This window comes from Hypanus sabinus, chromosome 20 (genome assembly GCF_030144855.1).
Source record: "Hypanus sabinus isolate sHypSab1 chromosome 20, sHypSab1.hap1, whole genome shotgun sequence".
In the NCBI taxonomy this organism is placed as follows: domain Eukaryota; kingdom Metazoa; phylum Chordata; class Chondrichthyes; order Myliobatiformes; family Dasyatidae; genus Hypanus; species Hypanus sabinus.
This window is the reverse complement of record NC_082725.1, coordinates 10,082,506-10,109,846: the sequence shown is the minus strand read 5'-3', so window position 1 is coordinate 10,109,846 and position 27,341 is coordinate 10,082,506. Positions and strand designations below refer to the sequence as shown.

Here is a 27,341-nt window from a genome sequence, read left to right as displayed (position 1 = left end):
CTCTGGTTTACTCCCTCATTCCAAACACATACTGTTAGGGTTAGTGAGTTCTGGAAATGATATGTTGGCATTGGAAACTGGACAACCTTTGCAGGCTGCGCAGTGTAACCCATGCTGGTTTGATGAGAAGTAAACTATGCACTACTTGACAAATAAAGCCTATCTTTAATCTTTGTCTTTTTAATCTTTCTAAAGAGCTAAAAGGTGAGAGGATTTGCAAAAGGCCAGAGATCATGATAATGATAAGAGGTGGAAAGGGCAGTAGAGAAGAGAAAGCCAAGACAATGAAGTTAATTAAAAGGCAATTATTTTTAACTTCAGGGCTTATAATGAATGTAAGTGGAAGGTCCTTAGAGCAACAGTGCACACAAAGACTTGATTCAATAGACAAGAGTAACATGCACAATTGCTGGTGGAACTCAGCAGGTCAGAAAATGAATAAAGAGACAACATTTCAGGTCAAAACCCTTCATCAGGACCCTTCTCCAATGGTCTATTTCCGGTCTCCAATTTGATTCCTTCTTCTTTAGCCCTTTACCTTTTCCACCTATCACTTCCCAGGTTTTCACTTTATCCCTTCCCCCTCACCCACAAACTTCCCCCTCACCTGCTGGCTTGTACTCCTTGCCTTCACCCCCACCTTCTTATTCTGGATTCTTCACCCTTCCTTTCCAGACCCAATGAAGCATCTCTACCTGAAACGTGGGCTGCTTATTCCTCTCTATAGATGCCGTCTAACCTGCTAACCTGCATTTTGTGCATGTTACTCGTAAAACAACAAATTTCACGACATATGCCAGTGATATGCCCTGATTCTAAATTTCCATCATCTGCAGAATCTCTTGTGTTTGTAAAGATAATAAATTGATACTTCTATAAAACATCCCAACAATTTTCCAAGTTGTTTCTTTGCTTAAATTAATACATTATATAGCCAACTGCAAAATGTACCCACAGGTTGGAATTTTTTCTTCATTCACTGGACTTCAATTCTCTTTGGAAGCGAGGGGATTGGTGTATAGACTGCCAAGGCTGATGGCAGCTACCTCCTGTCAAACTGCCAGATTTTGTTGGCACTGATGTCGGGATAATAATGTCAAATGAGAGAGTGCTTCTCTAGCTTTTGGTATCTACTTTCCAGCTTTGCCAAACACTCACTACAACATAATTCAATCAACAAAATGGCATCTAATGAAGTTGATCCCCTTTAATGTCACCAGATGCCTCAAGGCTATTAATTGTTAACAGGGCATTAATCCCTAAACAAATGTACAACAGGCCGGTTGCAGATTTCGAAACTTAACAGTTTTGTTTTCTGATGTCAAAATATATCTGATTTCTTTAAATTGTTTTTCCTCAAATGTGCATACTTTCTACCACAGTTAGAAGATTTTGTATTTAAAATGGGACAGAGTTGGAGCTCGACAAGAGGCAATAGCTGATCAGAATCAGATTTATCATATGTGACATTTGTTGGGAAATTGGCTGTTTGAAACAGCAGTACAGTTCAATGAATTAAAAAATACTGTAAGTTACAAGAATATAAAAAATCGTGCAAAAAGAGAGTAAAATAGTGAGGTAGTGCTCATGGGTTCATGGGCTGTTCAGAAAGCTGACGATAAAAGGGAAGAAGCTGTACTTAAAACGTTGAGCGTGTCTCTTCAGACTCCTTCCTGTACCCACACTCATGACTGTATGGCTAGCTCAAATACCGTCTATACATTTGCTGCCAGCACAAATATCGATGGCAGAATTTCAGATGGTGACAAGAAGGCATACAGGAGTGAGACAGGTCAACTGATTGAGTTGAGTGGTGTTGCAGCAACAATCTTGCACTCAACGTCCATTAGACCAAAGAACTGATTGTGGACTTCAGGAAGGGCAAGACGAGGGCACAAACCCCTGTCCTCATCGAGGGATCAGTTGTGGAAAAGGTGAGCAATCACAAGTTCTTGGGTGGCAGCATCTCTTGAGGATTTTTTCTGGGCCCAGCATATCAATGCAGTAACAAAGAAGGCATGACAGTGGCTATATTTCACTAGGAATTTGAGGAGCTTTGACATGCCACCGAACACACTCACAAATTGCTACAGATGTACCATGGGGAGCATTCTACTGATTGCATCACCATCTTTTATTGGGGGGGGGGGTGCAGCACTGGATCAAAATAAGCTGCAGAAAGTTATAAACTCTGTCAGCTCCATCATGGGCAATAGCCTCCCCAGCATCCAGGACATCTTCAAGGAGTGATGCCTCAAAAAAGGCTGCATCCATTATTAAGGACTCCCATCACCCAGGACATGCCCTCTTTGCATTGCTACCATTAAGAAGGTGGTACAGGAGCCTAAAGGCACACAATAGCTTCTTCCTCTCTGAATGGACATTGAACCCATGAAGAATACCTCACCATTTTTTTCTCCCCTCTCCCCTTTTTGCACTATTCTCTCTTGTTTCTCTTTTGGCTGTAGCAGAATAAACGACCCTATGGAAAATCCTGAAAATTCTGGACAATGTTCCTCATCCTCTTCATGCCACCTTGGCCGAACAGAGGAGCGCTTTTAGTAGTAGAGAGCGCTATGAGGTCATTCTTACCCTCGGCCATTAAGCTCTACAATGACTCACTTACCTATAGTCAGGGAAGTGATGAACCCCTCCTGTAAGACTGTTTGTGGCAACTTATTTTTTTTATTCTTTCTACTTCTCTTCTAATATTTATATCTGTACACTCGTAATGCTACTGTGATCCTCTGGGATCAATAAAATATCTATTTATTTAATTTTACTTTTTTAATACATATGCATACTTATTGTAAATTACAGTATTTATTATTGTGTATTGCAATGTACTGCTGCCACATAACAACAAGTTTCTCTGCATGCTGGTGATATTAAATCTGATTCTAATTCTCCTCACTGATGATAGTAATGAGCAGAGGACATGCCCTGGATAGTGAGGATCCTTGGCTGATTGATGCTACCTTCTTGAGGAATCACCTTTTGAAGATGTCCCTGACAGTGGGAATGTTCATCCCTCGGCTGAGCACATGGAACATTAACAAAACTGAAACACGATGGACAAACCTTGGATAGGTTTTTTTTTCCAACCCAGCCTTTAAAACAATCTTCACAACTAGTTTAATTCACATCCACAGTTATCCACAAAGCAATTTCTCTCTCATATTACGCCACGGACCAAATTTTGAGGAAACTGTATTGTGCATGAAGAACTTTGGACTTCCAGACATTTAGTGTAAGGCAGCCAGAATCAAGATTCAGGTTTAATATCACTGATATATGTTGTGAAATTTGTTGTTGCACAGCAGCAGTACATCGCAATACATAAAAAATTACTCTGAGCTACAAGAATAAATAATAAATACTGCGAAAAGGAAACAAAATAGCCAGATGGTGTTAATGGCCATTCAGAAAACTGATAGCGGCAGGAAAGAAACAGTTCTTTAAAAATAGTGTACGCATCTTCAGGCTCCTGTGCCTCCTCCCTAATGGTAGTAATGAGAAGACGGCACATTCTGGATGGTAAAGGTCCTTCAAGATGAATGCTGCCTTCTTGAGGTACCGCCTTTTGAAGATGTCCTTGATGCACGGGAGGTGAGTGCCCATGATAGAGAAGGCTGAGTTTACAACCCTCTGCAGCTTTATCCAACCCCATGCATTGGCTCCTTCCTACAATGCAATGATGCAACCAGTCCGAATCCTCTCAAAGGTACATCTGTAGAAATTTGCTAGTCTTTGCTGACATACCCAATCTCCTCAAACTTCAAATGAAAAAAAGCCACTGGCATTTCTCTTTTGTAATTGCCACACTCCCATATATTTCAGAAAATGATGATATGGAGTTCAGCCTCTGAGATATGCAAGATAGAAATTGTCTCTGTACTGCAACTTGATGAGCAAAGCTGAAGTCATTTTGGTTCCAGAGGGGAGACAACAAACAAAACCGAACATCCAAGAAGGCATGAAGTGCTTGAAATATCTCTGATGGAAACACATAGAGACCAAGTGCAGCAGGCAGCAGCAAAGAAGAACCCAATCAATCCAACCTGAAAAAAATCCAGAGTAACATGCAAAACATGCTGGAGGAACTCAACAGGTCAGGCAGCATCTATGGAAATGAATAAAGAGTCGGCACTTCAGGCCAAGATCCTGCATCAGGACTGGAAAGGAAGGGGGTAGAAGGCAGAATAAAGTTGGGGGGAGGAGATAGTGCCGGGTGAGCACTTGAGAGTCAGGGATGAGCAGAGGTCACAGAGGGGGAGCAGTGAGAAAGAGGTCTCCCTGAACTCCCACTGAAGGGGAGATTTAAACTTCTTTAGGGTAGGCATACCTTAAGTAGATTTCTCAGTGGAAGGAAAATCACAAACACCAGAGATTCGGCAGATGCTGGAAATCCAGAGTAACACACACAAAATGCATATGGAAAGGAATAAAGAGTTGATATTTTGGGCCAAGATTCTTCATCAGGAATCCCTCCTACAGCATCACCAGTGATTCCTACACAAGGCTCAGTCAGCTCAGAACTCACACAACTATGGTGAAGATAAAGGAGCTCCCAAGATGACCTTTACAACAAATTGTATAGGAATGGAATTATATGGTGTGATCATGTTTGAAGATTGGAAAGTACAAAAATATCAATAATTGTGCCCAGGTTAATGTTTCTTCCCCTCTGCCATTAATTTATAAACAGTCTATGGACTTTATCGCACTGTTTTGCTGCTTTTTGCACTGGTTTTATATACATTTCTGATTGTAAATTAGTTTTTTTTATGGATTGCACCATACTGCTACCACAAAACAACGAATGTCATGGCACACTCTCAGTAACCACTTTATTCAGCACACCTGCTTGTTAATGCAAATATCTAATCAGCCAATCATGTGGCAGCAATCCAATGCATAAACGCACTCAGCATTCTTCAAGAGGTTCAGTTGCAAACCAGACCAAACATCAGGATGGGGAAGAAAAGTGATCTAAGTGGCTTTGACCGTGTAGTAATTGGAGTGCCAGACAGAGTGGTTTCAGTATCTCAGAAAATGATGATCTTTCGATGTCTGGGGGTAGTGCAAATCATCTTCTGCTGTGACTTTATCCATGTCTGCATCATAAAAGTGCTGAAAGGATGGAACTTGTCTTCCGTTAGCTGCCTGAGACCAGCATCACGTGCAAGCAACACACTGTAGTGCACATGTATACAGTGTAAACGTGAATGACAAGGAATGGTTTTTAATTAAATGTAATTTAAATATATGGAATTTAATTTTCACACACAACAGTCTCTAGAGTTTACAGAGAATGGTGTGAAAAGTAAAAACATTCCGAGCGGTCAACAAGGCCTTGTAATGACAGATGACAGGGAGAATGGCCAGACTAGGTCAAGGTGACAGCAACTCAAATAACCACACATTACAACAGTGGTGTGCAGAAGAGCATTTCTGAAATGCACAACGTGTCAAACCTTGAAGTCGATGGGCTTCAGCAGCCAGAAGGCCACACTGGGTTCCATCCTGTACCTAATAAAGTGGCCACCGGCTGCACTCAAAGTAAGACCTTGCCACAAAATTTAATTACTAATGGAAGACACGTAGGGATGTTGAAGGATGATCTATAAAATAGCATCAAAGCAAAGCTAGAGGGGGATAAAAATTTCACATGTGGGGGTGAGCACTGAGACCACCTGCAGCAAAAATAGTTGGCTGACTGCAACTTCCACTGCTGTCAGCTTCAGGCATTTATGGCCATTACAGGCTTCCTCTGCCTCCACAGTAGCTTCTGAAAATCCTCTTACTGAATATATCACAGTGATATATATCTTACACAAAACACTGTAGTTCAGGGGAAAAAATCCATAAAAATGGATAGATATTTATGGACATTTTACTTGCTTTCAGCAAGGACTCCACCCACCCCAGATACTCTCTTGTCTAACTGCTCCCATCCGGCAGAAAATACACAAGTCTGAAAGAGAGAACCACCAGGCTCAAAGACAGATTCTACCCCATAGTTATCAGGCTGAAAAAGGGACCACTGGAATGCTAAGTTGGACTCCTAGACTCACATTCAACTTTGCTATGATACTGCACTTTATTGTTTTCCCGCAGTGCAGTTTTTTTCAGTAGCCTCCGCACTTTTAACAGCATTGTTATTGCACACAGCATAAAAAATTATAGTGCAGGCCCTTCAGTCCACAATGTTGTCCTGGCCTTTGTTTTACCTTATTCTAGCTCAATGCACTGTGTGATGATTATTTATTTATTGATGTACAGCACGGAATGGGCCCTTCCAGCCACGCCACGCAGCAACCCCCGATTTAACCCTCGCCTAATCACAGAACAATTTACAATGACCAATTAACCTACCAACCGGTACGTCCTTTGACCATGAGAGGAAACTGGAGCACCCAGAGGAACTCCACGTGGTCACGGGGAGGATGTACAAACTCCTTACAGACAGCAGCAGGAATTGAACCTGGGACACTGGTACTGTGAAGCATTGTGGCAACCTCTACACTATTGTGCCGCCCCAAATGTACAGATCTTACCTGTATGAACAGTATGGAAGACAAGCTTTTCCCTATATCTTGGTACATGTGGCAATAATAAAGCAATTCCAATAAAGATCAGTTTTATTCGTGACACGTACAACAAGACATTGAAACACATGGTGAAATGCGCCATTTGTGCCACAACCGAAACAGTCCAAGGTTGTGATGTGTGCAGCCTGCAAGTGTCACAAAGCTTCCGCCATCAGCATAGCATGCCCACGATTTACTAACCCTAACCCACACGACTGTGGAATGTGGGAAGGAAAGAGCACCCAGAGGAAACCTACGTGACCACAGGGAGACCACCAAATGCCTTGGACAACAGTAGCGGATACTGAACCCTGACAGCTGGCGCTTTAAAGCATTGTGCTAACCGCTACGGTATCACGCTGTCCATGCTTTACACACATACTTTAGGAACCATTCTCTCAAAATGAAAGATCCTATTACATACATTCACACAAAAGCAAGAAGCCCACGTTCAACCCAGATAAATAATTTGGGTCACAAGTGGAGAAGCAGATTAATTTTTGGTCATCTCACTTCAGAGCGAATATAAAGAATGTGGAAAACATTCAGTAAATATTGATTAGAAGGTTCAAGAGTACAGGAACTTTAGCTGTCAGGTTACACAGTACAGAACGGGATTGTTCTCCCTGAAGCAAAGGTAGCCAAGATGAAACTTGACGAAGGCACGCAGTGTCATTAACAATTTAGAAAGGAAGTAGAGGGATGCTGTGGTTCACAGACCAGTGGCAACAATTTTTAAAAGTCTTGTGTAAAGGATACAAGCTGGATGCAAAGAATAAACATTTTCTCAACAAACAAGAATGGGGAAAGCTTATGGTCAAGAGGGCCTTTCTCTCTATACATGTCCAAGAATTCGGGGTAATACACACCAGTCCTCAACGAAGAATCAGCAATGGAAAGGGTGGTCATTTCCAAGTTCCTGTGTGTCAACATCTCTGAAGATCTACCCTGGGCCCAACACATTGATGCAGTTACAAGAAAGCACGGCAACAGCAAGATTTCATTAGGAATTTGAGGAGATTTAGTATGTCACTAAAGACTAGCAAATTTCTTCAGATGTACAAATGGGGAGCATTCTAACTGGTTGCAACATTGCCTGTTATGGTGGGGCCTCTGCACAGGATTAAAAAAACTGCAAAGTGTTGTAAGCTCAGCCAGATCCATCTTGGGCAATTGCTTCCCCACCATCTTCAAAAGTCAAGGCCTCAAAAAGGTGGCATCCGTCATTAAGAACCCCAAATGCAAGGACATGCCCTCCACTCATTGTTACCATTAAGGGGGTGGTACAGGAGCCTGAAAACACACACTTCGTGTTTTAGGAACAGCTTCTTCCTCTCCACCATTAAATTTCTGAATGGTGCATGAACACATGAATACAACTGCACTATTTTTGCTCTCTTTTTGCACTACTTAATGCATTGTTATGTATTTCACTGTATAACACATTTCACGATAGAGGTCAGTGACAATAAACCTGATTCTGACATGTCAAAGTTCAAAGTACATTTATTGTCAAAGTATACTACATACAACCGTGAGATTCGTCTCTTTACAGGCAGCCACAAAATAAAGAAACCTAAGGGAACCCATTAAAAAAGACCCCAAAACACCTAATGTGCAGAAAAATAAACAAGTTATGCGATCAACAAAAGCAGGCAAACAACTGAAGTTTGCGAAAGTGAGTAAACAGCCACAAAGTCAGTCATCATTGCAGCAGATCCACCAGTTGCGGGCTACAACCTCAGTTCAGCGCAGAGACAAGTAAACCTCACTAAATAATACAGGCCCTCTAAAGAAAAATTAATATACACTATAAAGAAGAGTGATTTACTGAAAAAAGCAAAAAAAAATGTTGAGCTGCTGTTGCCACCCCAAGAGAAATTTCCTTTCTGGCATTACTCAAAGCACACCATTGGCAGGAAGGGTAAATAATTGCACTTAGATGCTGAAATGTGGTTACATATAAACATTACACCTCACTTCCATGAACCGCATTAAAAATTGTTTATTGAAGCTTTATAAGACCTTGGTTAGACCCCACTTGGAGTACTGTGTTCAGTTCTGGTCACCTCACTACAGGAAGGATGTAGATACTATACAGAGAGTGCAGAGGAGATTTAAAAGGATGTTTCCTGGATTGGAGAGTGTGCCTTACAAGAATAGGCTGAGTGAACTCGGCCTTTTCTTCTTGAAGCGACTGACGATGAGAGGTGACCTGACAAGAGGTGTATAAGATGAAAGGCATTGATCACGTGGATAGCCAGAGGCTTTATCCCAGGGCCAAAATGGCTAACACATGGGAGCACAGTTTTAAGGTGCCTGGAAGTGGGTACAAGGGGGTTGCCAGAGGTAAGTTTTTCCACACAGAGATTGGTGAGTGGGTGGAATGCACTACCAATGAAGGTGGTAGAGACAGAAACAATAGGGTCTCTCAAGAGACTCTTAGATAGGTACATGGAGCTTAGAAAAATAGAGGGGTAAGTGGTAAGGAAATTCTAGGCAGCTTCTAGAGAAGGTTACATGGTTGGCACAGCATTGTGGGCTGAAAGGCCTGTAATGTGAGTATAAAACAAAATAAACCAAGGAGAGGTAACAGAGAGAAAACAATGCACTTCACTCTGATATTAACCAGACAGAATTAATCAGTGTCATAGAGAAGTACAGCAGAACCGGGACCTTCAGTCCATTTAATCCATGCTGAAACCATTTAAACTACCTACTCCCATTAAACTACACCAGAACCACAGCCCTCCAGAGCCCCTCTATCCTGACTTCTCTTAAGCGTTGAAATAGAGCTCATATGCACCACTTCTGGCTGGTAGCTCAATCCATACTCCACAGTAAGGGAAACTGTTTGCCCATGCACACTTCTACTGTTGACTGCACTCTACAGTGTAAACCAATGCGCCTACAATAAAGCAAGGCAATCATGGAAGCACAAATGAGCATTGGACTATCACTGGTAAATTAAGGTATACATGGAACCAATGCATCATATATCACTCTGGGTCTAATTACCAGTGGAACGAGTAGAAGACATACAGTGACAGACTTCCCAAAGCAGAGGACAAAGGAGAGAAATGGCAAAATGATTCATATGAAACAAGACCAAGACACAGATTTTTTTTTCCAAACTCGGATATTTTATGTTAAAGTGATAAACAAGAGTTCAATGCTGGCAGGAAAGAGCAAGTGAATCAGTCCAAGTGTGAAAATGAAAGGCAAAAACTCAAAGTACATGGCAGCCATAAACAAGAAGGGACAGGAAAGTTAAAGACAGTATGGTTGTGACAAAATTAAAAGATTTGTAATTATAGGGTGCCTTCTACAACCTCAGGATATCTTTACAAGCAATGTAGTGCTTCTGAAGCATAGTTAATCAAGTTCAAGTTCATTGTCATTCAAGTGTACCGCGAAACAACACAATGCTCCTCTGGACGAAGGTACACAATACAGTACATACAACTCACACACAGCACAAAATAATATTACCTCAAATAATAAGGTGCACTTCTGACCCATTAAAAAGTAAACAGTATGAAGTTACTGGTGCTTCATACGTGGTGAGACCTGGGTGGTGGCAGGGAGTTTAGTCTCACAGCCTGGGGAAAGAAGCTGTTTCCCATCCTAACATCCTTGTCCGAATGCTATGGTACCACTTGCCTGATGGTAGGGGGTCAAAGAGACTGTTGGATGGATGGCAGGGACGCAAATCATGCTGAGGGCCTTGTGTACTCAGCATCTTGATAGATATCTCAAGTTGGTGCAAAAGAGACCCCAGCAGTCGTTGCAATCCTCTGTAGTGTCTTGCAGTCAGATGCCTTGAGATTCCTGTACCAGGTGGAAATGCAGCTGGTCAGGACACTCAATGGTTAGAATGTGGGTGGGGAGTGGAAAGCCTCACTCACCTCAATCTCCTCAGGAAGAGGAGGCGCTGCTGCGTTTTCTTGACCAAAGAGCTGAAGTCAATAACCAGGATCCTGGCCAATGAGGCACCATTTTCCAGGTGGGACAAGACAAGAGTGGTGTGTAGAGGCTATGGCATTATCAGTGGACTGATTTGAGAGACACTGGAAAGGATCTAATGTAGCATGAAGAGAGAATTTAATGCGATCCATAACCAGCCGCTCCAAGCACTTCATTATTGTTGAGGTCAGCACCACTGTACAATGAAATGTAATATCTTGAGACCTTCAACCAGCTGAGCATACAATAAGTTTATTTAATATCTCATCCAAAAGGAGAATAACTCCATGGAAAATCTAAGCCAAAACTGGAAGACATCAAGACCAATCACAAGTAAACTTGGAGAGGTACCTGTAAGCAACAATAATCAAACAGGAAGATCAAAATAGCTCCCCGCAGAAAGAACCAGCTTTGAAGAGGTGCATTGATGCAGTTAATGCACTAATCTTATTAACTAGAAACAAACGTGCCTTTAACAAAGTAATGCTGGAAATTAAGAAAAGATTGTCAGCTGATTCAGATTTATTGATTACATGTAGATCAAACATGCAGTGAAATGCATCATTTGCTTTTACAACCAATGCACACAAGTGTCACCACACAATCTGGCAGAAGCATAGCATGCCGTAATGCTCTGCAGAACAACAAGCAACAAAACAAGAATCCCTCCCACCGCCCGTACCTGGTCCTCCAACTACAGGACATGCTGTCTATTCAGGCCGTACTCATCAGATCAACTAGAAACATACATACCCTTAACGAAGTAAGGCAGGAAATTAACAAAAGATTAAGAAAGTGTTGATAACTCAAGGATGTGCTGGAGCAACCTGCCAGCGTCACCACGCAGATCATCACCAACACAGCGTGCCTACAACGGTCAGCACAAATAGCAACTGTGGGGCAGCGCAGTAGTGTGGTGGATAGCACAATGCTTTACAATACACGTTCCAATTCCCACTGTTGCCTGGGCAAGGTAACCAGAAAGCCCAGAAGAACCCACTCCACACTGTATCTCAATAAATAAGCAAAACAACAGCCAAAAAAACCCCTTTGCTCCCTCTCAGAACCCACGCATAGTCCTCCAACTCCAGAACATACTGTCTACTAATCATAATAACTACAAACATATTGTTAACAAAGTAATTAATGTTGGAAATTAACTAAGGATTTTTAGCACCAATTCTGTATAGCACACTATTTTCACAGTCGTTTGTGCATACACATGTAAGTGATTATCAGGACAACAGCTGAAAGATTTTCATCTCTTGATATTCAAGATGCTTCTTCATACTTTGTTCAAAAGCTGTTTCTGATTATGCCCTTGGAATTTCTACAAAAGCAACATCTTTTCACTGGAATTTTCTGTCATATCACTGGGATTTAAAACAAATGTGGAAAAATAAACACAAAGATCACAACATGCCCAAGTAGGATATTCAGGACTACATGCCAAAACACTGTTCTTGAATTTATTGATGGCTAATTAATTCTGCATAGCTTGTATTGATCAAAATGCTAAATTCTTTCCTGGCTATGGGAGTAAAGGGTTAGGGACAAGTTTCAGTGTGTGCCTCTTCAAGAGGCTCTCAAATCTCCAAACAGATTTGGCTATAATGCCATCTGCTGGTACGATAGATGCTGGAGTATTAACCCCTAAATTCTTAAAGAATCATCTTCAATCGCAAAACAGCTGCACATCTTTCACATTTGTATACAGAAACAAGATACAATCAAATAATTTACCGGACAATTTTCAGACATCGAAGATGCTTGCTGTTACAAATCAATGTAAACTTTTATCCTTTTCTAGGGCCTCTGGATCTTTGAACTTCTTCCATTCATTACACTACACAAACTTACAACTTTTAAAACTATTCCAGGGAAAATTTTGTTCTAATTTCATTTAGGAATAAGATTAACATTAGCTTTATTTGCCACATGTACATCGAGAAAAAATGAAATGTGCTGTCTGCGTTAACAACCAACACAGTCCAAGGATGTGCTGGGGGCAGCATACAACTATTGTCACACGTCCAGCATCAACACAGCATGCCCACAACTTACTAACCAGTGCGCTTTTGGAACGGAGGAGGAAACCAAAGCACCCAGAGGAAACCCCCACAGTCACGGGGAGAACGTATAAACTCCTTACAGACAGCGGATGGAATTGTGCCCAAGTTAGCGTTCTGCTAACTACTATGCTATCGTGCCACCTGTGTCTACTTACTAAATGCACTGTGGAACTCACCTTTCAAACTGGTTTAACAATTTTTAAAAATATATATTGAACAAGAGCTGAAGCAGAATATTTAACCTGGAATAATTGCCCAACTGTATTAATATATTCCTAAACTGTAGTATCTAATTTCAAAGTTCTGAGGAGCTATGAAGTCCAGCACAGATATGTAAAAAGCTACACAAATAACAGAAGCAGAATCAAGTTTATTATCAATAACATGTTGTTTAGCAGCAGCAGTACAGTGCAATATATAATTAAAAAAATGAAGAAAATATAAAAATAAATAAGCATCGTAAAAGGAGAGAAAAATAGCGAGGTAGTGTTCAGAGTTTCTACATAATCAGTCTACAACAGGCCATTCAGCTCACTAAGCCTGTTCCACCAATCCATCATTTATTATCCTTCTCAGCCCCATTCACATGCCTTCTCCCCATGATCTTTGATGCTCTGACTAATCAAGAACCTATCAACCTCCACTTCAAGTATACTGAACGATTTGTCCTCAACAGCCATCTGTGGCAATGAATTCCACAGATTCACCACCCTCTTGTTAAAGAAATTCCTCCCCATCTCTGTTCTAAAGGAATATCCTTCTATCCTGAGGCTGTGCCCTCCAGTCCCAGTTTCCCCCACTATAGGAAACATCCGCTCCACATCCACTCTATCCAGGTCTTATAATATTCTCCTAAACTCTGGTGAGTACAGGCTCAGATCATCAAATGCTGCTCATACATTACCGGGATCATCCTCACAAATCTCCTCTGGACCCTCTCCAATGCCACCGTATCCCTTCTTAGATAAGAGGCCTAAAACTGCTCACAATATTCGAAGTGCAGTCTGACCAGTGCCTTACAAAGCCTGATCTGTCCAAAGCTGCCCAAACCTGCCAAATGATTTTACACAATACTACTCACAGTGCTTCACCTGAACAAAACAATCTACAATTTTGTTTAACACCATTATGGAATGCTCGTGGAGTGTCAGAAAGATAAGAGCACAGAAACTGACAGGACCCAACATCGGAATTGAACCTGGGACTCCAATACAATGAAGGACTGGTTCGATGTTGCTCCTCCAAGGTGTTGATGGAAATCAAGTGGCTCAGGCTGTCACCACCTTCATAAAGAAACATGGATATTCATTTGAGCTTAATGCTTTGAACCAGAAGAGAACATTGCAAAAATATCATTCTGATTGTACTGGAAAAGTGACAACTTCATTCTTCACCTTGCAAATAGTTTCTTCATTATTCCAAATGACTGAGTGAATCCAAGTTTAACTAGTTTCTTAGTAATCATCTAGAATAAAGCAAACTGGCTAATGATCTAATCAGGCTTGAAAATGGTTATTATATTGGCAACACGAGTGAATCTGCAGATGCTGGAAATAAATAAAAACACAAAATGCTGGCAGAACTCAGCAGGCCAGACAGCATCTATGGGAGGAGATAGTGACGACGTTTCGGGCCGAAACCCTTCATCAGGAGTGAAGTAACATGGGATGGTGGAGGGGGAGGGGGATAAGAAGTGGGGGGAGGGATGAAGTGGAGAGCTGGGAAGTGATAGGCTGAAGGGAAATGGGCTGGGGGAAGGTGGGGGATTATGGGAAATCAAAGAGAAAGAAAGGTAGGGGTGGGGGGAGATTATAGTGAGAGGGGAAAAGAGAGAGAAAGAGAACCAGACTAAAATAATAGATAGGGATGGGGTAAAGGGGGGGCAGGGGTATCAACGGAGATCTGTGAGTTGAATGTTCATGCCGGCAGGTAGGAGGCTACCTAGGCAGGAGATAAGGTATTGCTCCATCAACCTGTGTGTGGCCTCATCTTGACAGTAGAGGCGGCCATGGACAGACATATCGGAGTGGGAGTGGTCTGTGGAATTGAAGTGTGTAAAGTTATTATATTGTTTGATTTCAAATAAGGCATGTGTTGATGCACGTAATGGACAAAAAAAAAAATGGATAGTTAAGCTACACACACAAAATGCAGGAGAACTTGGTAAGCCAGGCAACATTTATGGAGGGGCATAAGCAGTCGATGTTTCAGATCAAGACCCTTCATCAGCACTTGGTCTGAAATGATGACTGTTTATTCCAAACCATTGATGCTGCATGACCTGCTGAGTTGCTCCAGTGTTTTGTGCGTGTGCACGTGCGTTCAGCATCTCCGAATCAGATTCAGGTTTATCATCACTGACATATCTCATGAAATTTGTTGTTTTGCACTAGCAGTAGGGCGCAATACATTTTAAAAAATTACACAATAATATAGATGAAAAATTAAATTAAATAAGTAGTGCAAAAAGAGAATGAAAAAAGTTAGATAGTGTTACTTCATCACCCAGGACCTTCCTTGTTCCCATTGCTACCATCAGGAAGGACGTACAAAGCGCACATATGTACATGTACACACACATACACGCACGCGAACAGCTTCTTCCCATCTGCCATCAAATTCTGCATGCACACTAAACCTATGAACACTACCTCTCTACTTTGTTGTTATTTCTATCTCTTCACAATTTATTTATTAGGTCACACTTAGGTTGGGGCAGTGATACCTTATATTCCGCCTCGGTAGCCCCAACCAGTTGGCATGAACATCAATTTCTCGAACTTCCGGTAATGCCTCCCCCCTTCACTATATCCCCTTCGCATTTCCCTCTCTCACCTTATCTCCTTACCCGCCCAACGCCTCCCTCTGGTGCTCCTCCCCACTTCCCTTTCTTCCATGGTCTTCTGTCCTCTCCCTTCTCCAGCCCTGTATTTCTTTCACCAATCAACTTCCCAGCACCTTTCTTCAGCCCTCCTCCTTCAGTTTCACCTATCACCTTGTGCTTCTTCCTCCCCTCCCTGCACCTTCTTGCCCGGACTCCCCATCGTTTTTTTTCTCCAGTCCTGATGAAGGGTCTCAGCCCAAAACATTGACTGTAGTCTTCTTCATGGACGCTGCTGGCCTGCTGAGTTCCTCCAGCATTTTGGATGAGTTGCTTAGATTTCAAGCATCTGCAGATTTTCTCTTGTTTGTATTGTAATTCACAGGTTTTTTTCTCTGTTATTATGTATTACATTGTACTGCTGCTGCAAGGTCAATAAATCTCACGACATATGCCGGTGATATTAAACTCAATTCTGACCGATGGACTGGCTCATTCTGATCCGCAAGATCTCTTGTGTTTGTTTTAATTAAGCTATTTTTATTCAAATGAATCATTTGAATAAAAGTATTTTATTGACTCTTGCTTGATTCCTATTAAATACTTTATTACTTGCTGTTACAGTTTTGAAATGAGTACAAAGCATATTTCTGTTTAGAAATCCAATGGGCTGATGATGAATCATTGTGAAAAAGGGTATTCACAGCTACAATGAAGCCTCTTCACACAAGTGTCAGCAATGAGGCACTATTCAAATGCTCCATACCAAGGCACTTTGGTAAAATACTTCGGAAATGAACATACGTTTCACTATTAAATCAGAGCTTCAATTTACCCCAAGTCATAAAGAAAGCAGCTTGCAGAAGTTTCTAAGATCTGTCGGAGATTTACATCTACAAATCTCAACTCCAGACCAGGCGCCAGCTGATAAACAAACAATCTGAATCAAGGGCCACACAATCCCCATATCCTAAACTTTACGGTCTTGGAGAGGTAATTTACAACCTAGCTTCATTTTCTGCTAAGTCCTTAGCTGAGTAAAGCTGTCATTAATTCAAGTTAGAAGACTCTAAAGTAATCTTGGCATTTGATGTGTATCATACCAGACATGTCTTTAAATCAGTGTGTGTGTGTTTGACCGTGTGCACGCGCATGCGTGTGTCTGTGTGCGCGCCTGTATCTCAGTGCGTCTCTGTGTCTGTACACCAGCTCCCACTATATTAAAAAGGGTAAGAGTAACCAGAATGTACTGATTTCAGTGCTGAATTAAATAGGTTGTTTGAACTTCCTAAACCCTACTGGAGTGCAATTCACCACATCTATACATGACAAAACACATTTACTTCCTATAAGTTATTTATGCCAAAATAATTTAGAGCATTGAGCAGCCAATTTATACACTTAGCTTTAAAATAAAATAAATTACAGACCTCCCAAATACCCAATCCATGTCCTCTTCTCATTGCTATCATCAAGGAAGAGGTTCAGGAGCCTGAAGACACACTCTCAACGTTTCAGAAACAGTTTCTGCCAGATTTCCAAGTGCTCCATGAACACTAACTCACTATTTTTCTTTTTTTTTTTTGCACAACTTATTTAATTTAATTATATATAGTACTGTGCAAAAGTCATAGGCACCTTAGGTTTTTGGTACGGTTTCCGATTGTACAGCCTCTACAGAGTGCTGATCTCAACATCACTGAGGCTGTCTGCAATTCTCTGGAGAGCCAGAAGCAAGCCAGACAAAGTCTGCCGAAGAACTGTGGCAAGTTCTCAAAGATGCTTGGAACAGCCCAATTTCCTTATAAAACAGCACATCCAAGAGAATTGATGCAGTTTTAAAGGTGGTCACACCAAATATTGATCTGATTTCATTTTTTTTAAACTGTTTACTACTCTTTATAGTAACTTTGGATATTCAGAAACCTTTCAACTCATTATTTTTGAAGTATCTTTGCTTTACAGAATTTTTTACAGTTCTGTAAATTGATTTATTTCTTTATTGAGATACAGTGCGGAATTGGCCCTCTGGTCCTTTGAGCCACACTGCCCAGCAACCCCAGATTTAATCCTAGCCCAACCATGGGACAATATACAATGGCCAATTAACCTACCAATTGGTACATCTTTTTGGACTGTGGAAGGAAACCCATACAGTCACAGGAAGAACATACAAGCTCCTTACAGGCAGCAGCAAGAATTGAACTCAGATCATCTCTACTGTAGAACGTTCTGCTAACCACCACCCTACTGTGCCACCCTACATTTATGTATTTTTCCCCCGTTGCAGTTTATAGCTTTTTTTTAAATTATGTATTGCAACATACTGCTGCCACACCATACAGAATTAGTATGCAAGGTCCTAAGTCCTTGGATGACATAAACGAGCTGTAGCTGGCTAGTAACTGAAAAAGCATACAACATGAAGCAGGTCATATTTTACGTTATGGCCAGAAGTTCCATAAATAGAAGCCATCATAAGAGTTGCTTCCAGTGACTTGTTTATTTCCTATCTATTGAATTTTGAATTAGCTAGCAAGATTCCGAGTTGTATTTAGCTTTCTTTAAGATAAACGTATGGAATACACACATAAAATTTCACAAGGTATGAAAAACATTATAACTTTAAAATAGTTACTTTAATGTACAGGAGGACTCGACAATGGACAGTCAAATCTGCCCAATACATCACCGGCACCAGCCCACTTACCATCAAGAACATATATACAGAAAGGTGCTAGAAAAAAGACAAGCAATATCATGAAGGAACCCCCACACCCCATTCATGGACTGTTTGTCCCATTCCCATCAGGGAAGAGGCTACACAGCATCGACACCAGGACCACCTGACTCGAAGGGCAGCAAGGTAACGTAGTGGCTAGCACAACACTACACAGTGCCAGCAACCTGGGTTCAATTCCCACCGCTGTCTGTAAGGAGTTTGTATGTTCTTCCCATGACCAGGTTTTCTCCCGTAGTCCAAAGACATACCAGTTAGTAGGTTAATTGGTCATTGTAAATTGTACTGTGATTAGGCGAGGGTTAAATCAGGGGTTGCTAGGCTGCGCAGCTCAAAAGGCCGAAGGGCCTATTCTACGCTGCATCTCAATAAATAAATAAATACCAGTTATTTTTCCCAAGCCATCAGGTTGATCTGCACCCCCACCCACTAACCCTCCCCATCATCTAGTGTTACTTTATGTTCATACAATCAATCTATGTACATAAGTTACTTCTACATTTTGTTTTTACGGCTGCTTTTATATTTATATGGGGGTTTTTTTAATTGTGTTCTTCATGCTTATTGTGCTTTTTTTTTTATTGCTTTGGATCTGCAGTAACAATCATTTTGTTCTCCTTTACACTTGTGTACTGAATGACAATAAAGAATCTTGAATCTTGAACACCAGAAAGCAAGTAATTGAGTCCAGTTGTGTTATTGAAACAGCATCAGAGGCTAAAACGCTTGCCAGGCTTTTACTGTCCTGCTGAAGAATATTAACTTTAAGTCAACAAAAGCATCTCTTTTTAAATGCCAGAGAAACTGGTGAAAGGGCAAAGCAGTACCACCCTTTCCTGTCAAAGATGGATAAAAATGGTGGAGCAGACTCGATGGGCCAAATGGCCTAATTCTGCTTCTACGTCTTAAGCTGTTATGGTCTAAAATTAAACCCAGACGTACATGTTAAAGCTGATTTTATTCCCCACATCTGTCACCAGAAAAATATATTACTTGATGTGGTGATAATTCAATCATTTCTCTGCACTAAGTTAGCTGTTCACAGTCAAGATGGTAGAATTAGTCTTGGAATCCAGACAATTACAGGAAAAGAATGGAACTGCTTATCACAATTTATCATGCAATAAATGTAAAAATAGACCATAATAGATTTGGCTGAACACAGCCCTCTTGAAGCTGGAAACGAGCAGCTGTAGCTCAAAGTCTGGACTCAATAATATGAAAAGCTTCCTGTGTAAATCCAAGAGAGCTACTGATGACCAAGGAATTAAAAACAAGCTCCAAGGATGATTGGAGATGGAAATGAAACAAGTTTCTTTAAAAACAATATTCTTAAAAAGAAAAGGCCTATTTCACAGGGCACATGTACATTAATGAGATTTGCTCATTAAACTGTGTACAATTAGATAATACAGGACAATAGACACAACGTCTTGATATTGTAAATGAAATGCAGATGATTGATATTGTTAAATCTCAGTCACCCCACCCTGCACAAATTCATTTCAGGGAGGTAGCACCACCCCCACCCCCAGTTGACCTCCAAGGGTGTATGTATACAGGACATTTGATTATGAAACACAACAATTTATTTGATCACATATTGAAACTATGCAGTCTGTGTCAATGAATTTGTTAATTTTGCAAGACATTAGATTCACAAGTGCTTTGTGAGACAGCCAACTTCTGGATTCTGTCTTAATGTGACGCACCATGCTGAATGCCCTTTCTACATCACAATTAGAATTTGGGTTTGCTAATGAACGAATGACACCTGTTAAACTCACCTCAACATGTCTTTTATGGTCATTTAACCCACCATGGGGAACAGAAAAGTCACTGTTGCAAACAGTGCAGTGAGCAACACTGTCATTATTTTTGACCCCTATTAGGTGGGGTACACTTTAGTGTAGTCTGGGGGTGAAGTATGTTTTATATTTTCTTTTTTTGGAACACTCTGCCATGACGCTGCAGGACAGTAAACTGAACTGATGGACAATGAAAGAGAAAGAGAGAGGTCGACTGTAAAGCCCACCCACAAAGAAAACTGATAGGTCTACTTGGCACAAAGAGAGACCAATCAGGATGCTCTCTCTGTCACTCTCTTGCTCGCTCTAAAAAAAAATTAATTTCCGGGATATTGTATATAATTTGCGGGATCTCCATTATCAATATGCAGGAGACCCCCAGAACTTCCAGGAGAGGTGGGATGTCTGAAATCTAAACTCAAGAAAGTCTGCAGATGCTGTAAATCCAAAACAACACACACAGAATGCTGGAGGAACTCAGCAGGTCAGGCAGCATCTATGGAAAAGAGTACAGTCGACATTTTGTGTTAAGACCCTCCTTCAGGACTGGTCTCAACCCAAAACGTTGACCATTTACTCTTTTCCATAGATGCTGCCTGACCTGCTGGATTCCTCCAGCATGTTGTGATTGTTAAATCTAGTTTGTTTTTGAGTAGGAAGTATTTTCTCAATTTTAAACAATTACATGGGTTTTGATCTGGCATTATATTGACAAATGGCTTCCCAATAGCAGATAAAGTTCAATTCACATTTGTATGTGAAGACTGGAGGTAAACTGTTAACTTACCATCATCATTAATTAAGGGGAGAGGGATCTTTTTCATCCCCAAAGAATGTAGACATTTTATTGACAGCTGAAATATTGTTCGTACCATAAGGAAATATGAAAGTTCAAGTAACTTTTATTATCAAAGTACACAAATGTCACCATATACAACCCCAAGATTAATTTCCTTGTGGGCATACTCAGCAAATCTATAGAATAGGATGAAAGATAGAGCAACCAGAGTGCAGAAGAGAACTGTGCAAATGCAAATATAAATTAATCGAAAAAACATGAGATAATAAGATAGAGTCCTTGAAAGTGAGATCGTGGGTTGTGGGAACTCCTCAATGGATAGAAAGTGAGTGTATTATTCAAGAGCCTGAAGGATTGAGGGGTAGTAACTGTTCTTGAACCTGGTAGTGCAAATCCTGAGGCTGCTATACCTCCTACCTGATGGCAGAAGTGAGAAGGGAACCTGGTATTTTGTACAGTATATCCAATGAATAAGCTCTAAGTTCTTCGTACTCGAGTGTTATCAAAAAACAAATGCCCAGCACTCCACTATATTCAGTTAGCTACATCAGCTGAGGTAGTGATGACTATTAAAGCCACAAGCCAGGAGAGGGAATTCTAAAAGAAACATGGGTTTGGTTCAATCACTGACAACTCATGCTGGAGACATCACTGAAGTTCTCTGAAAGGCTTAGAATATGATATAAAGGGGAACTTCTTTACTCAGAGGGTAATGAGAGCACGGAATGTGGGTGTGGGTTCAATTGCAACATTTAAAAGAAATTCAGATAAGTATATTTATGGGAGGGATACAGATACTGGACAGAATAATACTTTGGCATGAATGAAATAGACTGAAGAGCCTGTTTCTATGTTCTAGTGCTCAATGACTCTATAAGATAACAGGCTACTTGTATTGTCTACATTTTCTTACAAGTTTTCATTCAGTATCCAAGCCCATGAACTGTGCCCAGGTAAGGAGTCACACCCATGTAGAACTGATAGGCAATAAGCTAAAACAATATCTCAGTGAGTTATGTCATAGAAGTGATAGGCAACTACAAATAGATTTCTATTGTTAATTCTCTCGCCCATAACTTCTGTAATAATTTAGCCTATAAATGCAAACAGCCATTCTATTTTCTGCTTTCATACCTTCTGGACTTCACCATTTAAAAAAAAATTCTAATTTATTTTTACTCAATTTCTGCATTTCAAACAGCTTAGACATTTCCAATGAGCTTACTTCTTACTTTCAATGGCAAATATCTGATTCCATTTCCAGGTTTTCAGCAAGTGAACTAACCTATGTTGCATGCACTGATCAAGATAACATTAAGGCATGAACAGTAACATTCCCAGCACCTAAAAGCCAGGCAAACTTAAACGAGAGGTGACAGGAGGGAGTTAATTTCCTATCCTTGACATTCAATGTCGCTGTGATTGCCTGGATCCCTGCCAATGACAAAGACATCAACTAGACTAGCCACGTTAACAGGGAAGCCACTTGCAGCTACAACCACAGTTAAGCTGCTCATAAACACATTTGAAAAAATGGCCCACCAGATTAATGCTCAGATCACCACTCAAACCTCCATTCTTCTCCACCAAAGGACTACTCTGGCAGCAGTGTGGACTGATACTCCATTTATCTGCGGCATCTGCCATACTGCAATTACTACCAAAGCAATAAGGGCAGCAGGCGCATAGGATCACCACTACTGCAGATGACCCAGTCATGCACCATCCTAACTTGAAGGAAATCATCATTATCACTGTGCCTAAATCCTGTTTACAAATGTTGTTGTGCAACTCCATCTTCTGAAGGACAGTCAGGAACAAGCAACAAATCTTGGCCTCGCCAGTGATACCCAGATTGTTTGTTCGTTACGTGCCGTGTCGTATGACATGGGCGATCATAGTCTTTCCATGAAATTTTCCTACAGAAATAGTTTGCCGTTGCCTTCTTCTGGGCAGTGTCTTTACAAGAGGGTGACCCCAGCCACTATCAATACTACTCAAAGATTGTCGGCCTGGTGTCAGTGGTCACATAACTAGGACCTGTGATCAGCACCAGCTGCTCATACGACCGTCCACTACCTGCTCCCATGGCTTCATGTGACCCCTATCAGGGGGCCGAGCAGGGGTTACACCTTGTCCAAGGGCAACCTGCAGGCTAGCAGGGGGAAGGAGTGTCTTATGTCTCCTTTGGTAGAGACATATCTCCACCCCACCTCCCAGACACAACCCTCAAAGTATGTACAAGTATTTCAAAACAACACTTTAGTTTAAGAGCTCCATTAAAAGTTTCAAGTACATACTCATGTGTTTCCAACAGCTCTTCTTTGACTTGGCATAAATCTTTCAGTGATGTGCTTTGTAAATTTTTAAACAAATAAAAAGCAGCAAAGATACTGCGTCCTTTTGGACCTTCTGGAATTCCACTACGTTTAAAAAAAATGCAGCTTCTTATTTTTACTCAGTTTGACATCAGACCTAACTCTGGAATGTGTGGTGACACTTGCAGGCTGGTCCCAGCACATCCTAAGGTTACGTTGGTTGTTAACGCAAATGGTGCATTTCACTGTAGGTCTCGATGTCCATGCGATAAATAAATAAAACAACCTATTAGTTTATTTATTGAGATACAGTGAGTACTGAGTAGGCCCCTCCAGCCCTTTGAGCCAAACTGTTCAGCAATCTCCAATTTAACCCTTTCCTAATCACGGCACAATCAATAATGACCAATTAACCTACCTAATGGCATACCCTTGGACTATGGGAGGAAACTGGAGCAGCCACTGGAAACCCACCCCTCATGAGAAGAAACAGACAACAGCAGGACCTAGTGGATTCCAGAAATGTCAGCGAACAAAACTGCAGATCAACAACCCCAAATCTCATTGCATTCAGAATTCCTCCTCTGCAGTTTATGCGGAAGTGTTCGCAGACTTAAACTGCGTCAGTGCACAAGAAATGCCAATTCACAATTCCCCCCTACTGCTGTTCCACTAAAAAGTGATCACTCTTGAACAGCCAAACTGCGTGAACGTTTTGGAAAAAGAAATGTAACAGAGCAGTATTGCACAGGAACAGGCCCTTCAGACCACGGTGATCTAAGCTAATAAAGGTAATGATGTCTAATTATACAAATCCCTTCTGCCAGCATATAGTCTATATCCCTCCATTCTCTGCACATTCATGTGCCTAAACGCTTTTAATTGCCTCTATCATATTTGTCACCATCACCAACCCTGGAAGCCACAACTATGGATCTAAAAAAATCTCCCCCTTATCAGCTCAAATGCATATCCTCTAGTATTAGACATTGTTATCCTGGGAAGAATACACTGGCCATCTACTCTTTATCTATGCCTCTTATAATTTTATAAATCTCTATCAGGTTTCCCTTCATCTTCTGCTGCTTCAGAGAAAATACCCCTCATTTGTCCAATCTCCCTTTATAGCAATTGTCCTCTTATCCAGGCAGCATTGGTAAATCGACAAATTGGCTTATTATTGTAATATGTACTTGTCTTGCATAAGGTTCATACAGATCAATTCATTACAACTGTGCATTGAGGTAATACAAGGTAAAACAATAACAGAGTACAAAATAAAGTATTGCAGTTAGAGAGTCACATCCTGGTAAACCTCTTCTGCACCCTCGTTAAAACCTCCAGTGTCCTTCCAATTGTGGGGAAACCAGAGCTGAATGCAGTACACCAGATACAGTCAAACCAGTTTTACAAAGCTCTTAAACTTAATGCCTTGATTTGTAAAGGCAAGAATGCCACACAGCTTCTTTATTACCCTATCAACGTGCAGCTACATTCATGGAGCTATGGATTTAGAACCTGAGATTTCTCTGTATACAATGCTGTTGGGTCCTGCCATTAACTGTGTCCGTCCCTTTATATTTGATCTCCCAAAGTGCAACACCTCAACACTTACCCAGATGAAACTCTATCTGCCATTCTCCGCCCATGTCAATAACTCATCTCTATCACACTGCATCCTTGGCAATCTTCTATGCAATCCACCATGCCACCAATCTTTGTGCTATCTGCAAACTTACTAAATCACACATCCAAGTCATTTTATATACACGACAAACAGAAGAGGTTCCACTATCGATCCTAGCAGAACACCACTAGCTACGGACCTCCAGCCAGAATAACACCTTTCCACCACTACTCTTGTCCTTCTAAAGCAGGGTTCCCCCAACTTTTTTATGCCACGGACCCCAGGTTGGGAATAGCTTTTCTCTGAGAAGGTGATTCTGAATCCAAATGGCCAAGTCACCAATGCATCTTAAGCTTCTGGATCAGTCTACCATTAGGGAAACATCTGTCTAGAATCAGCTCGCTAACCCAACCTCAATCTTAAGCTACCATTCCCATTTCTGTACAGATAAATAACTGATAGCCTACTTCATGCTGTTCATACAGATCAATTCATCATAACTGTGCAATTACTTGCCTCCATGGATGTCAGAAGTATTCGTCATGTTATGTAGCAACAGTACAATGCAATACATAATAATAAACAGTAAATTACAAGTATATATTTTTAAAAGTTTAATTAAATATTTGGGCAAAAAGAGAGAGAAAAAAAGAAAAACTAGTGAGGTGGTGTTCATGGGTTCAATGCCCATTCAGAAATCTGATGGCATAGCAGAAGAAGCTGTTGCTGAATCTCTGAGTGTGCATCTTCAAATTCCTGTACCTCCTCCTTGAAGATAGTAATGTGGAGAGAGCAGGGCCTGGGTGATGGGGGTCCTTAATGATGGATGCCACCTTTTTGAGGCATCTCTCTTTGAAGATGTCCTGGATGCTGAGGTGGCTGGTGTCCATGACAGAGCTGACAGTATACAACTTTCTGCAGCTTATTTCAATCCTGTGCAGTGCCCCCGCCCCTATACCAGATGGTGATGCAGCCAGTTAGAATGCTATCCAGGGCAGATTCAGGCATTAATATAGCCGGGGCATTCGTAGCTGGTAAAGACTGAAAATTAAGCACGGGAATGGGAATATATAAGAATTCATTCATAGAACCATAAACCGCCATGAAGTACCTATAGAGAGGAATAAAGAGCTGATGTTTCAGGGTGAGACTCTTCATCAAGGCCCTATAAAGGGTCTTAGCCTGGAACTTTGATAGAATGCTGCCTGATCCGCTGAGTTACTCCAGTAATGATGTGTTACTGTTGATTTCCAGCATCTGCAGAATCTCATGTGTTTGTGAACAGTCATGGTTTCCTGACAAAAATTCAACAAAACTACATAATCAAATCAAAATTTAATATTTTTTCCCTCTGTAAATCATTGAGACTGAAGTTATAGCCTGTATTTATATAGCAGTACATCTCTCCACCTATTGTGAATTTGCTTGTGTTATTTGAGATTTGCAATTGCATGCATTTTGTGCCAACATAACTTTGTCACTGCATTCAAATTACAATGCTACATTTACCGTGCACGTAATTTTGATTTGAATCCCATCTCCAGGGTAGGAGATATTGTGTTGTGATCCTTTCCAGTCATTTTGTCAACTGACCTTTAACCTTCATGCCTTTCTGCAAATTCTTGGTTATTGAAGTGTTTAAACCATGTAACCAGAACGATATACCTTCCTAACCTTCTGTCCAAGCATACATTAAATTTACGTTGCAAAATAATATTGAGGCCCTGGTTTCTGCTCTGATCAATAAGATTTTACGGCCATCAGGAAGTTAAGCACACTGTACCTCAATGATGGACAGCTTTCTTGCAGGCATTTCCTTTATGCTATTGTCACCTATAAGGACGCATACCTCCTGATACAGGCGCATCCATGAACAGTGCTCCAGTCTTTTCTGCTGCCTTGGCCATTTCCTGAGAAACTGAAGGATCAATGGTGCTCGAATCAACAAGCAGTGAACCTTTCTTGACTTTCCTATGAAGAAATAACAGATTAGTTCAAGATAAAGAATATCTTTAAAACATTTGACACTAAGCCACAGGGCAGCATGGTAGTGGCTAGCACAATGCTTTTCAGTACACGTGACCAGGGTACAATTCCTGACACTGTCTGGAAAGTTTGTACGTTCTCACCATGACCACGTGGGTTTCCGCCGGGTGCTCCAGTTTCCTCCCAGACCAAAGACACACCGGTTGGTAGGTTAATTGGTCGTTGCAAGTTATCCTGTGGTTAGGCTAGGGTTATATTGATGGGTTGCTGGGCAGCATGGCTAGAAGTACCAGAATGGCCTACTCCACATTGTATCTCAATAAAACAATCAATCAAACAATAAATAAAGCAATTGGATATAATTAAAGCAGAGGTTGGTAGGCTTTTGATTAATAAGGGGCATCAAAGGTCATGGGGAGAAAGCAAGAGAATGGGGTTGCGGAGGAGAATAAATCAGCCATGATGGAATGGGCCAAATAGCCTAAATCTGCTCCTACGTTTCATGGTCTAGTTCTGTGAAAAAAAATGCTGTACTCTTATGTGATGTAAAAACAAAACCAATTTAGTGGCTAAATCATAGAAAATAAAACTAAACTTTCACTCTGCTTTTA

The 27,341-nt window shown here is 41.0% G+C and overlaps 1 protein-coding gene across 2 annotated transcripts in view; it reads right to left on the bottom strand.

The window, feature by feature from the left end:
• The window catches only part of hibadhb (3-hydroxyisobutyrate dehydrogenase b), a 135,648-nt gene that overhangs the window by 79,649 nt on the left and 28,658 nt on the right, over window positions 1-27,341 (bottom strand). For both annotated transcript variants that reach the window (XR_009506953.1, XM_059945058.1), the window contains exon 4: window positions 26,594-26,715. Coding sequence is in view for 1 of the 2 variants with exons in the window: in XM_059945058.1 (XP_059801041.1) it covers window positions 26,594-26,715 (122 nt within the window). In the remaining variant the exon portion in view is untranslated. The remainder of the gene's footprint in view (window positions 1-26,593; window positions 26,716-27,341) is intronic.